At 38.5% G+C, this 14,364-nt stretch overlaps 1 protein-coding gene across 1 annotated transcript; it reads right to left on the bottom strand.

Moving 5' to 3' along the window:
* Positions 1-4,427: 4,427 nt before the first annotated feature.
* On the bottom strand, positions 4,428-9,845 carry LOC136349969 (uncharacterized). The gene has a single exon (XM_066301541.1). It carries the CDS (start codon positions 9,843-9,845, stop codon positions 4,428-4,430), a length of 5,418 nt encoding a protein of 1,805 aa, XP_066157638.1.
* Between the last annotated feature and the right edge of the window lie 4,519 nt (positions 9,846-14,364).

Raw genomic sequence — 14,364 nt, 5'->3', positions numbered from 1 at the left:
TTTCATTTCCACCATCTTGAACGATCTTAATTATTCTTGAATCACCAATAAACGTAAAATGTATTTCGTATCCATCCCCCTGCATAGGTAACCATCCTTGGTTGGTAGAATGCACGAAGCTCATCATAATTCCTTGGTTGTTCAAAAAAGAAATCCATTGTTCTTCATTGAAAATAACGTATTGATTATTCTTTGCACCTCCTAGTTTAATAACTGGGTTGTATTCTCTCTCCAAAGACAAACCAACACTAATCCATTTAGATTTTGATTTGTTTATGTAGTAAATTATTTCATTTATAACAATACCGGCGCGGGTTACTTTAAATTCTTCCGTATTCTTGGAGAATTGATTTTTATGAGATTTATACATTTTATTGCTAGATTTAAACTAACGCTTAATTCTGACTATTTGTGGACTTAACGTGATTGTTTAAATAATCAAGAAATTGTGGTTGGGATTATTAGTGGCGTTGGGGGGGGGGGGGGGGGTTAGTAGTGGGGGGATAGTGGATGCAAAATTTAAATCGATTTTTTAAGTAACAATAAAGTATTGTTGAAATGGTAGGAAAAACTATAAGTAGTAAAATACTAAATGCTATATAGGATGATGTATGTGAACAGGTATTTTCAAATTCGTCGCTTTTTATGTTATTATTGTGTTTATTAAAATAAGAATTAGAACATTGAGTAATTACATTCCATGTTGAGACTACTTGAGATCCATTAAGATATACAAACAAGATTTTGAAAAATGTAGGAATGGAGGAATTTAAATTGTATGAAAATACATCAACATTATTTATTCTAGAAAAATTCATAGCTTTATAACAGTGTGGATATGTTTCAATTTTGCTATCATTTAAACAGATATATTGATAATGGGAATTTGTGGGGTTGAATACGTATAATGTACTCCCCAATACAGAGTATAATACTATATTTTTGATCACTTCCATACCGTAAGAAGATTGAGACTAAAATGCTGGTTAATAAAACAAATGTTTACAATAAATATATTTTTATTCATTTTTTACACTAATTACATTTTTTTATTTATATTTACTATGCACTAAATCTCGCAAAGTTATAATAAGATTGTTTACTGATTCATCTTCATTATTGGTTTTGGTTTCTAAAATATCTATATCCTTATGACCCCACGCTAAAGTTCTGAAACTATCTCGAATTATATACCTTTTATCATCTTCAGGTGACAACGCAACCTTATTTTTCAACTGTGTATACATTTCATGCAAAATTGATCGAAATAAATTCATTTTTCTATATTTAATTTCGAATTTTTCAATAACATCTTTATAATCTGTTAAAGTAAGCGAATTTTGAATGACATATTTTTTAACACCTTTTGCTTTTTTTCAGTCAAATTTTCTAAATTAATACAGTAAGCCTTTGCTCCTGTTCCATAAAAACTTTCGATTGCTCTTCCTGCGAACTCATCTTTCATACGACCCAAAACCGATTTGTTTTTAGTGATGTTATGTGGGTTTATTTCACTATAATTTGAAGTATCAAATTTTTCTAAATTTTCTTGCATATCTTCATAAAAATTGTCTGTTGTGATATGAAGCACTAAACTATCGGTGTCGGTGTATAATAAAATTGCTTTGTTACCATATTTCCGTTTTACATATTGGTAATAAAAATTATAAATTACAGTTTTTGATAATTCTAATACACTAAACCCCACATACACCGGTTTGTTGTATAGTACTTTTAACCTTTCTAGTTGTAGAGCAACAAGATTTTCGTTAAAGACTAAAGAATTCTTGAAATTCGGTTTTGCAATTAAAAATTCAGCACCCTGCTTATGTCCAATGTTTTTCCAATGTGTTACTAATCTTATATCAACACGTTTATCAACATTTTCCAAGGATTTACCATAGATAGCATTATTAAACAATTTATAACAATCTTTTTCCAATTTACATTTCGATTTGTTTCTCATTTCAGTATTTAAATCAATGTATGGTTTTAGAAAAGCTTTTTGTTTAAATTTAAGTCCTCTATGAATTTTAATTAACTGTAACCCATTCTCAAGAGCCTGTTTAAGATTTCGATAATGAATGATATATTTTTCTTTATGATTTAAAGTGCAAATTAATTTTTTTTTATTAGAATTAGGTGCACAAATATTTTCAGCTAAAAAGGGTAACTCATTATGTTCTTCATGCAAATTTTTAGGATATTTAATATCTATTTCAAAAACATAACCATATTCGTCATTATCTTTCAGTGATTCAATTTTAAGAGAATCTATTTCTTCAATAGTCATCCAAGAAAAATTATCAATAGGAAGTGGTTGACTCATACTATGTCCATACAAGTTGGTTGCATCTAAATACATTATATATGATGACGGTTTTGTAGAATCAAAATTTTGAAGAAATTTGTTATTAGCTTCTATCTTTCGAACACTGCAGTGACATATACCCCCCCTTATGTTATTTTTAAAAAAATACAACATATCAATATCTGTTAATAATTCTAATTTTACTTTAGTGTATTTTAACATAGCATCCCAACTTAAACCTGGTGATGTATAATAATGAGCAGGATCTAATTTAAATATATTAAATGAAACATTTCGAAAAGCTTCAAAAAAGTCAGTAAGAATGAGGACATCAGATAATAAATATGTTTTAGTATAATCTAATAAATTTTTACATTTAAATAAATTCCAAATATTTCTAGCTCTGTTATAGTCTGCGGGACTTATAGGTTTATCATTAAGTGTATCATAAAAATCATCAATAGCGGGTAGTTGAATTTCATATAATTTTTCCATTGAATTAATATAATTATATGGGAATACACCTTTTTTTCTAATTTCATTAAATTGATTTGGATCTTTAAAATTTTTTTTATTTCAATACATTGCTCTGTTTCTAAACTTTCACCTAAAGATTCAAGCGATGAAGCAACAAATCGAAAAGAATCTAGAAATCTAAGTTTAATGAAAATATTTTTAATTCTATTGTCCATTGTAGCTACTTTATCTACTAAAATTGATTTAGAAAATGAAATATATGTTTCTTTTGTTTGTGGAAGAATATCTATTATATCTCCTTCACAACAAAGCTGTTTAATAAATAGATGGGAATCATAATTTAGATTGTGAAAAAAAACTGGAATAAAGTTTGGTATTTTGTAATGTAAATTACATAGATTGTGAGCCTTTCCACGGTAGTATCCGGTAATATGGTCATGATCTTTAACCACATCATCTTCGGGTTTAAATTTTTCATCACAAATACTGCAAATAACAGAATTTTCAAAATTATTTTTTTCTTCGTCTGTTAATGGAAGCATTTTAACATCATGCTTCAGATGAGTATTGTAAATTTTGTGAATGTGTTCTTCAATTCGTTTGCAAAATACTTCAGCTGCATCCACACCAAAATAATAATCTAATAGTGACAGTGAATTATCGAATGAGCATTTAATGAAATAAGCAAAGGCGTACGGTTCGTGTTTAAAAGTATTTTTAGTATAAGACTCATCACAACTTTTGGGTACTTCAAACTCTAAAGGTTTTAAAAAACATTCATGTTTAGGCCAGGGGCTTCCTGAGTTCCTGCCTAACAGTAGTGACTGCCTCACTAGGCACCCACAGGGGAATCGAAATACGCTGGTGAGGTTTCTTAGTTGATTCGAAGGACCAGACGGGCTACCGTCATAAAGTAATGGGGTTCCAAAGATTCGAGAAATGATATACTCGGTTACACAAGTTACCTTGAATTTAATGACAGACTAGTTGAATTACGAATTACAGGGTGAGTTGTGACTAACTTATTAACAATATTGCCCGTGTGTGGGGTTTTATGGCAACGAGAGCTAGAGAGGTTTGTTGTTTTCGCGACGGGATGAAAAACGGTTCTGGTTTTTGCTCCAAGAGAAGTTCGTGCCCCTTCCCGCAGAGGACGCAGGTTCCCGAGTTTGGGTTCCCACGATTTCATGAGAAAGTCGCCACCTTGATGCTTTCACACCATTACCTTATCGCTAACACCCTCTGGTTCATGTCCACTTGCGCGTGTGTTGCCACATTTCATCCTAATTTACTGCTGCCCTTAATGTGTTTGGGCGATTTGCACTTCATAAATCAGGGTGAATGTGCACCAGATGAGAGGTGATTAGCGCGGTACCCATGGTTTGGCACCCAGTGGTATGTCAAGCTTTTGTTTCTGGTTTCTCTCTTTACCAGATTTATTACCCAGATGTTAGGGCAATACGTGAGAGCGATTTTTATGTTGGAGTTTTTCCAACATACTGCCCCCCGGCGTTGGAGCTTTCGGCGAAAACGGGATCAAAAATTTAGGTATAAGGAGAGCGGCTTCTTGCCATACGTGCTTTTCATGAAGGGAGGTTTTGAGGAGAGGTGGCGAAGTCATCATGGTGGGAGACGAGGCCTATTGATCGCAAGGAACCCCCTCTGGGAACGAGAGTTCAGGTAGGGGAGAGATTTTCGTTATCGGCCTAGTGAGCTCATTTTTTTGAGTTCTAAGCCTGACCACTCGAACGACTCCGTCGGATCCCGGCATGACTTGAATGACCCTGGCTAGAGGCCAATGCAAAGGGGGGGCGTCATCTTCCCTGATGAGCACGAGGTCACCTACTTGGACGTTTTTGGCAGTTTTAGCCCATTTTGGGCGATTCTGGAGTCGATTTAAGTAATCAACTGACCAGCGCTTCCAGAAGACCTGTTGAATTTGGACATACCTCTGCCAAAGGGAAAGCCTATGCTCGTTGATATGAGTTACGTCCTTTTCTGGGTAGGAAGTGGGATTTGTGCCAATTAAGAAGTGGCCAGGGGTTAGAGCTGCAAGGTCGGAAGGGTTGTTTGAGAGAGCACAAAGTGGCCTGGAGTTTAAAATCGCTTCTATTTGACACAGCACTGTGGAAAATTCTTCGAAAGTGAATTGTGCCCTGCCAGCGATTCGCTTTAAATGATACTTGGCGCTTTTGATGGCCGATTCCCACAACCCTCCCCAATGAGGAGACCGCGGAGGGATGAACTTCCATTGAATCTCGTGTTGAGATACAGCGGTTTGAATAACATCTTGGAGTTTGTTTTTTGTGAACGCTTGGTACAACTCTTTCAACTCGTTACGAGATCCTGCAAAGTTAGTGCCATTGTCACTAAAAATGACCGAGGGGTTTCCTCGACGTGAGATAAATCGCTTTAAAGTCATGAGGAAGTCTTCAGTGGAGAGACTTGAAACTAGCTCAATGTGTATTGCTTTAGTGGCCATACATACGAAGACTGCGATGTATGCCTTTGTTGTTGGAGCTTTGCGCAATTTTGAGGTTTTCAAGAAAAATGGCCCACCAAAGTCTACACCTACATTTTGAAAGGGCCTTGAGATGTTAACGCGTTCTTTAGGCAGATTCGCCATGATTTGTTCACACGTTCGAGCATTGAACCTGTGACAAACGATGCACCTCCTAATGATGCGTTTTACTTCGCGCAACCCATTTAGCGGCCAAAACCGGGTTCTTACATTGCTCAATACACTTTGAGCACCCGCATGCCCTAGACGAATATGCTCGTGAGTGAGCATCAAGGCGACTACGGGATCACGAGAAGGGAGGAGAATGGGATGCTGCTGGTCAAATGGTATGTCGGCATTTGCTAATCTACCGCCCACTCTTATAAACCCGCGCGAATCAATATAAGGTGCCAGAGGAAGCAAATTCTTATTTGACAGCGGTTTCTTCGATGAGATTTCGAAAAGTTCTTTCCGAAATCTCCTCTTTTGGACGTCTTTGATGATGAGATCTTGAGCAGCTTTGATCTCATCAACTGAGAGAGCGCCTGCCAACCTTTTTGACCTGACCTGACGTGAATTACTGATGAAGCGCAGAGCATATGCTACAGATCGCTTTAAACGAGAGAATGAAGAGAATTTTAAGAAAATGTCGTGCCAAAATTGAGAGGGTTCATGTAGGTCGCGGGTGATCAAGAAGGCTGTTTTCCTTTCTTCGGGAAGAGTTGACAGTGAAGGCGATGAATCGAGACTGTCTAGACACAACTCGGTTTTGTTCAAAAATTTAGGGCCATGGAACCAGAAATCGGACTGGATGATGGTTTCTGGGAACAGACCTCGGGAGAGCAAGTCAGCTGGATTTTCAGCTGACTTCACGTGCCGCCATATTGCATGATTCGATTTGTCTTGTATCTGGGCCACCCGGTTCGAGACAAAAACTGTCCACCTGCTGGCGTGAGTCCTGCACCAACCAAGAGCTATTTCCGAATCTGACCACAAATTGACAGTTTCAAATGATATTTTTCCTTCGAATATTTTCTTGAGATTTTGAGCGAGCTTCGCCAATAAGAGCATGGCACAGAGTTCCAATCTGGGAAGTGATACAGTCTTCATGGGAGCTACCTTGGATTTTGCTGACACGAGATTGCAGGATACGCTGTTATCAATGTATTCCCGACGGACATACACGCAAGCACCATAAGCAGCCAAACTTGCGTCAGCAAACCCATGAAGTTCGGTTTTGCGAGCAAGTTTTCTCAAGAAAATACAGCGAGGAATTTTTAATTGTTTTGCACGCGACAAACATCTGGTAAAGTCTGCCCACTGAGTTAGAGCATGCTTATCAGAGATTTCTGTATCCCAATCCATTTTCTTGGACCACAGCATTTGCATTAAGATTTTTCCCTTGACGATCACGGGATTGACGAGGCCGAGTGGATCGAAGCATTGCGCAATGCTCGAGAGGATTTTTCTTTTGGTAATTATAGTCTCAACCGGTTTCTGAGGGGAGGTGAAGCAAAATGTATCGTCAGTTGACAACCAGTTGAGACCTAGGACCTTAGTGGGTGACTCATCTAGATTTAAGTCAATCGTGGAGTTTTCGCGTGACGAACTTAACGGATGTATTTTGCTAATGACTGACGGTGAATTAGATAGCCATTTATGCAGCCGGAACCCCGATTGGTTCAAACATGAGTTTAGTTGTGCATAAAGAGAGAAGAGTTCGGTTTCGCTTTCCCCTCCGCTGAGAATGTCGTCGACATAGCATTGATTTTGAATGCTGTCTGCGGCAGCAGGGTAGACCTTTCTGTTATTTTCACCTATTTGAGTCAGCACTCGAGTTGCCACATATGGAGCAAAGTTGGTACCATAGGTGACAGTAGACAGCTCAATGCATTGAAGAGGATCATTGGGGTCACTCCGCCATAAAATATTTTGTAAGAAACATTGCTGGGGATTGACCCTAATCTGCCTGTACATTTTTTCAATGTCGCAGACCAGCACGAAGTTGAATGAGCGAAACCGACATAAAATGTCATAGAGATCGGGTTGCACCTGGAACCCTTTGTGACATATGTCATTGAGTGAATAACGAGTTGAACTTTTCGCAGAAGCGTCAAATACCACCCGAAGCTTGGTGGATGTACTAGCTTCACGTGTTACGCACAAGTGAGGGATAAAATATTTGCGGTCACCTCTTTCGTTCGTCTTTGTTAGCGGAACATATCGGGCGTGACCAAGCGAAACATATTCCTCGAGGAATTTTTTGTATTCTGAGAAGAGTTCGGGTTTTGACTGGAATCGCCTTTCGAGAGATAAAAACCTATTCCGAGCCATGGAGAATGAGTCCCCTAACTTTTGGTGTTCCTTGGAAGATTTGAGGGGGATGTCTATTTGAAAGGAACCATTTTCCAGCACCTTTGTGGTTGACGTGAAAATCTCTTCTGAAAGAGCGTTTTCCACCGAGAGAGGGGGATTGGATGGGATTTCTTCCATGTTCCAAAACCTTGTCAAAAGAGAGTCGAGAGTCTCCTCTTGAACCTGGGTCTCAGCACGGCCATTGAAGGCGCAGTGCGAGTTGAGTGAGTATGTATCCACAGAAGATGTCAAACAGCGAGCAGGAACGGCACCTGCAACTATCCACCCTAATTGCGTGTTCACGAAAGCGGGTTTGTTTCGTGATTGGGGTTTTATAAATTCTTGGGACATAAGAGTGAAATAGACATCCGCTCCTATCAACAAATCTATTTCAGAGGGGAGGAAGAACTCTGGGTCAGCTAATTGTTCGAAGACGTCACGAGGGATGTTGAGTTTTTCAGGGTCGATTTGGATTTGGGGGAGCGGCGAAGTTATTGCCTGCAAAATCGAGCACGTGACGCTTGCTTGAGATCCTCGATTGACCCTCGAGTGGATAGTGATATGTACCGAGGCGTGAGAAATGGTAGCATGTTGAGAGATGCCCGTGATATTGAGCTTTTTGGCTTGGGGTTTGAGACCGAGTGCGGCAACGAGTCGTTGCGTTATAAAAGAGTGTTGCGACCCGGTATCGAGAAGAGCTCTCGCAACTATGGGAACCCCCCGAGTAGTGTATACGTTCACCATGGCGGTGCTAAGCAAAATAAAGGGGTTGTGTGATTTTCCCTTTGAGAGAGTTGAGACTGTCTGCTCCATCATTGCCTCGGGGTTATTAGTGCTACCATTCGGCGCACCGCGATCGCTTTCACCATTGTGGAAAGAGGATTGAGTGGAATGCCTGAGATCTTGCGTTGTCTCAGGTCTGTGTTCCCTTCTACCAGTGCGTGCCGAGCCCTGGGTACTTTGAGTATTTCTTTGCCGTAGTAGATCACCGTGGATCAGAGAATGGTGTTTTCGATTACATTCTGAACAGCGTTTGGTGGACGCGCAGTTGGCAACTAGATGTTTGCTGCCGAGACAGTTGTTGCACAACCTCTTGGAGTTTACGAGAGAGCGTCTATCCGCGTTCGACAGAGCTATGAACCTTTTGCATGAGTAAATTCTGTGCCCCGCTTCATCGCAGCATGCACACGGAGGAGGTGATCTCAGTAGGGGTGAGGAACTGGCGATTCGTTCTTTGATACCATTTGCGTGCAGAGTTATGCCGGATTTCGTTCCCGGCTGAGGTTCGGAACTTGATAGATTCTGGAGGATTGTACACCTCCTCTCAAGAAACTCGAACAGGTCATTGACTGTGGGAAGTTTAGTCAAATCTCTTTCCTGCTCAAATGCGCGACGGGTACCGAAATCCAGCTTCTGCTGCAAATGGTAAACGAGAATCAGATTTTCTCGCTGCTCTGTCGTAATTTTCAAGTTCTTGAATGATTCCAATGTTCCCTTAAAATGGGTTACCAACTTCCTAAGCTCTCGTGCCGTACATTTTTTTAATATAGGCGTAGAAAACAAAGCATACAAATACGAATTAGCTATTTGAGTGGGATTTTCATAGCGCTGCTTGAGAATTGCATAAGCGTTTTCAAAATTATCATTTGTAACCTCTAGAGAATCAATCAGTTTCAGAGGCTCATCCCTTACGAATGATTTCAAGTAAAAGAGTTTTTGCACGTTTGTGAGTGAAGTGTTGTTGACTACAAGCGCTTGAAATAAATCTGAGAAGGATGTCCACTCAGTAGAGTCCCCTTTAAAGATGGGGATAGAGATTTCTGGTAATCGAATACCGGTGTACTGGTTTGTACTGTGCGGAGCTGGCGCTCCCGTCCGCGAGTTGGACAGTGAACATCGGGCTGACTGACTTTCCGAAGTTCGCTCGATGCACGTCTCAATTTGCGCTAGAATGTGAAGATATTTGTCTTCCCACTCAAATCTATCTTCCATGTCGACAATAGCATCATCTTCAACCGTAAGATTCTCAATTGCGTCCTGAACTGTTACGTATCGCTCAAACGCGTCTTTTATTCTGTCCCTACGGACTTTGAAGGGAGCAACATCGCTTTCAGAATTTTTATGTTCTTCTACCCAATTGAGAATTCGGGTTATCGAAGACTTAGCAGTTGTACGCTGCCTTATTAGAGTTGCGTAAGACATAGTTGTTAAATATAAATAAAGTACACAAGGAGTTCTTAAATAAACTGGGCTCACCAGGCAGGTTCTACTTATACTGATGTCCCTGGGATGATGGCGACGTCTTCTTCTACGCTGTACACGGCTTCACTTGAGGGGCACTGTCCTTGAACGCACTAATACACAGAGCACTGCACTAGCACAAATACTTGGACGGCGTGGATATACTTAGAGTTTCACTAATGAGGGGTATTGGATGCGTTAACAGCACAAGCTCGGTTGAGCACTTGAGGTTTGAACCTTGGATTTCTGAGATATCCGGCTCGAAGGACCAAATGTTTAGGCCAGGGGCTTCCTGAGTTCCTGCCTAACAGTAGTGACTGCCTCACTAGGCACCCACAGGGGAATCGAAATACGCTGGTGAGGTTTCTTAGTTGATTCGAAGGACCAGACGGGCTACCGTCATAAAGTAATGGGGTTCCAAAGATTCGAGAAATGATATACTCGGTTACACAAGTTACCTTGAATTTAATGACAGACTAGTTGAATTACGAATTACAGGGTGAGTTGTGACTAACTTATTAACAATATTGCCCGTGTGTGGGGTTTTATGGCAACGAGAGCTAGAGAGGTTTGTTGTTTTCGCGACGGGATGAAAAACGGTTCTGGTTTTTGCTCCAAGAGAAGTTCGTGCCCCTTCCCGCAGAGGACGCAGGTTCCCGAGTTTGGGTTCCCACGATTTCATGAGAAAGTCGCCACCTTGATGCTTTCACACCATTACCTTATCGCTAACACCCTCTGGTTCATGTCCACTTGCGCGTGTGTTGCCACATTTCATCCTAATTTACTGCTGCCCTTAATGTGTTTGGGCGATTTGCACTTCATAAATCAGGGTGAATGTGCACCAGATGAGAGGTGATTAGCGCGGTACCCATGGTTTGGCACCCAGTGGTATGTCAAGCTTTTGTTTCTGGTTTCTCTCTTTACCAGATTTATTACCCAGATGTTAGGGCAATACGTGAGAGCGATTTTTATGTTGGAGTTTTTCCAACAATTCAAAGTCTGCATATATTACAAAAGGAACTTTTATCTGGCGTTGAAAATTTTCAAATTGAAGAATATTTTCAGGAATATTTTGACCATATTTATTTATTTTAATTTTCGTTGTAGGAATTTTTGTTGTCACATGATTACAATCATTTTTTTGATGTACATCTAATTGGTATTCCGAATTAAAATATATTAAACAACCATCACAAAAATATTTTTTATGTCCTACTTTATTAATTTGAAAAGATACTAACCTAGACATATCCTTTATCCAACAATAATGATAATTCTTACCTTGATTCAATAATAACAAATTTACATGTGTGGGAAATTTTTGAGAGGAATAATGAAGCGGTCCAACTATCTCGTGTTTGCGTCCACAATCAACACTCTCTAAACCATAAACATTCACAGAAATGTTATTTTGCAATTCAAATAATTTGATGTCTTTTAACTTTACTGGAAACGATATTCCTGCAAAGTTAAGAATATTAAAAAAATTTGGATATGAAGTTGTTCTGTCAGCGTTCGCTTTGACAGGAAACAATGCGCTTATAATACTCCATCCAAAACAGTGTTGATCCTTATTCTTCACATTAATGATGGCGTGTTTGTTAACGATCTGTTTCGGTAAAGGAATATATGAGGAAGCTCGAATTGGATTATATTTGTTAATGTTAACTTCTAAATGCATTATTTTCTCCAAGGCCCATCCTGATCCATTTTCAGCAAACACTGACACTTTTTCCTTGATTTCACTCAAAAAGTCACCAAAGATCGTTTCCATATCCGATGATAAAGAAACAATCTTATTCTTTGTATTAAAAGATTTAAGTTCTACAATCTCCTTTGAGTGTAAAAGGTATCGTCCAAACAATTCAACATTCACCTTTACCAATTTATGTTTCTTAAGTTGTTGTAAAATCAATTCTATAAAAGATTTCTTCACATCACCAAAAAAATCTCCAATATCCACATGTTTCTTTTCCGAAAGCAACATAAAAGAAATAATACGATTTTTAAATGCTGAAGTTATGACTTTCACAGTTCTGTTATCGTTTGTTTCACACACTATATTTTTATGTAGATTTGAACGTAAATGAGCACTAAGTCTTTTTTTCTTGTACCAGTTATTACACTCTTTGCAATGGGATAGTAGCAGGTTTGGTATTTTGGCTTTCTTGATAGCACTACTGGAAAAATCTACTTTTCTTTTCTCTGCTTTATTCACTACACTAGAACAAGACGATCGAAAACGACATGATTGCTTCATGTGTCGTTCCATGTTACACTTTTGTGTAAAACTTTTATTACATCCATTGCACAGATGCATTATATTACTTTTTGAGTTAAAATATTGAAATGTTACTAAAACTTTACTTATATTTATTGCAAATCCTCTTAAAAGATTAAAATATATACAAAAAGTTAGAATGGTTGTGGAGGGAAGTAAAGTAGTTGGGGGGAAGTAAAGTGGTGGGGGGAAGTAAAGTGGTGGGGGGAAGTAAAGTGGTGGGGGGAGGTAAAGTGGTGGGGGAAGTAAAGTGGTGGGGGGAGGTAAAGTGGTGGGGGGAAGTAAAGTGGTGGGGGGAGGTAAAGTGGTGGGGGGAAGTAAAGTGGTGGGGGGAGGTAAAGTGGTGGGGGGAAGCGAGCCAAAATCGGTAATAACACACTACTGATGATGTGTTGTGACATCTTAAAGGCCTCGTACGGCTGATTAATTTGACACTTTGTTTAAGGAACTTGGTCCTCATTTTCCGTAGTTATCGAGTTTCAGAGTTTAAAAAGTCACAAAAGTTGTGTGTTCGAGTACACAAAGTACTATTTTTCTAGTAAATTCAACTAGATGCAGTTATGATGTGTTGTGAATCTTAAAGGCCTCGTAGAGCTGATTAATTTGACACTTTTTTTAACGAGTTTGGTCCTCATTTTCCGTAGTTATCGAGTTTCAGAGTTTGAAAAGTCACAAAAGTTGTGAGTTCGAGTACACAAAGTACTATTTTTCTAGGAAATTCAACAAGATGCAAAGATGATGTGTTGTGAATCTTAAAGGCCTCGTAGAGCTGATTAATTTGACACTTTGTTTAAGGAATTTGGTCCTCATTTTCCGTAGTTATCGAGTTTCAGATTTTGAAAAGTCACAAAAGTTGTGTGTTCGAGTACACAAAGTACTATTTTTCTAGGAAATTCAACAAGATGCAAAGATGATGTGTTGTGACATCTTAAAGGCCTCGTAGGGCTGATTAATTTGACACTTTGTTTAAGGAATTTGGTGCTCATTTTCCGAAGTTATCGAGTTTCAGAGTTTGAAAAGTAACAAAAGTTGTGTGTTCGAGTACACAAAGTACTATTTTTCTAGTAAATTCAACAAGATGCAGTTATGACGTGTTGTGAATCTTAAAGGCCTCGTAGAGCTGATTAATTTGACACTTTGTTTTAGGAATTTGGTCCTCATTTTCCGTAGTTATCGAGTTTCAGATTTTGAAAAGTCACAAAAGTTGTGTGTTCGAGTACACAAAGTACTATTTTTCTAGTAAATTCAACAAGATGCAGTTATGATGTGTTGTGAATCTTAAAGGCCTCGTAGAGCTGATTAATTTGACACTTTTTTTAACGAGTTTGGTCCTCATTTTCCGTAGTTATCGAGTTTCAGAGTTTGAAAAGTAACAAAAGTTGTGAGTTCGAGTACACAAAGTACTATTTTTCTAGGAAATTCAACAAGATGCAAAGATGATGTGTTGTGAATCTTAAAGGCCTCGTAGAGCTGATTAATTTGACACTTTGTTTAAGGAATTTGGTCCTCATTTTCCGTAGTTATCAAGTTTCAGATTTTGAAAAGTCACAAAAGTTGTGTGTTCGAGTACACAAAGTACTATTTTGCTAGGAAATTCAACAAGATGCAAAGATGATGTGTTGTGAATCTTAAAGGCCTCGTAGAGCTGATTAATTTGACACTTTGTTTAAGGAATTTGGTCCTCATTTTCCGTAGTTATCGAGTTTCAGATTTTGAAAAGTCACAAAAGTTGTGTGTTCGAGTACACAAAGTACTATTTTTCTAGTAAATTCAACAAGATGCAGTTATGATGTGTTGTGAATCTTAAAGGCCTCGTAGAGCTGATTAATTTGACACTTTGTTTAAGGAATTTGGTCCTCATTTTCCGAAGTTATCGAGTTTCAGATTTCGAAAAGTCACAAAAGTTGTGTGTTCGAGTACACAAAGTACAATTTTTCTAGGAAATTCAACAAGATGCAAAGATGATATGTTGTGAATCTTAAAGGCCTCGTAGAGCTGATTAATTTGACACTTTGTTTAAGGAATTTGGTCCTCATTTTCCGTAGTTATCGAGTTTCAGATTTTGAAAAGTCACAAAAGTTGTGTGTTCGAGTACACAAAGTACTATTTTTCTAGTAAATTCAACTAGATGCAGTGATGATGTGTTGTGACATCTTAAAGGCCTCGTAGAGCTGATTAATTTGACACATCGTTTAAGGA

The sequence above is a fragment of the Euwallacea fornicatus genome, unplaced genomic scaffold (genome assembly GCF_040115645.1).
Source record: "Euwallacea fornicatus isolate EFF26 unplaced genomic scaffold, ASM4011564v1 scaffold_81, whole genome shotgun sequence".
Lineage (NCBI taxonomy): Eukaryota > Metazoa > Arthropoda > Insecta > Coleoptera > Curculionidae > Euwallacea > Euwallacea fornicatus.
The sequence above is the reverse complement of the archived record's forward strand: the minus strand, read 5'-3'. Positions and strand labels throughout refer to the sequence as shown.

Coding starts and splice junctions, on each gene's coding strand:
- LOC136349969 (XM_066301541.1), bottom strand. CDS start 9,845: ATGTCTTACGCAACTCTAATAAGGCAGCGTACAACTGCTAAGTCTTCG.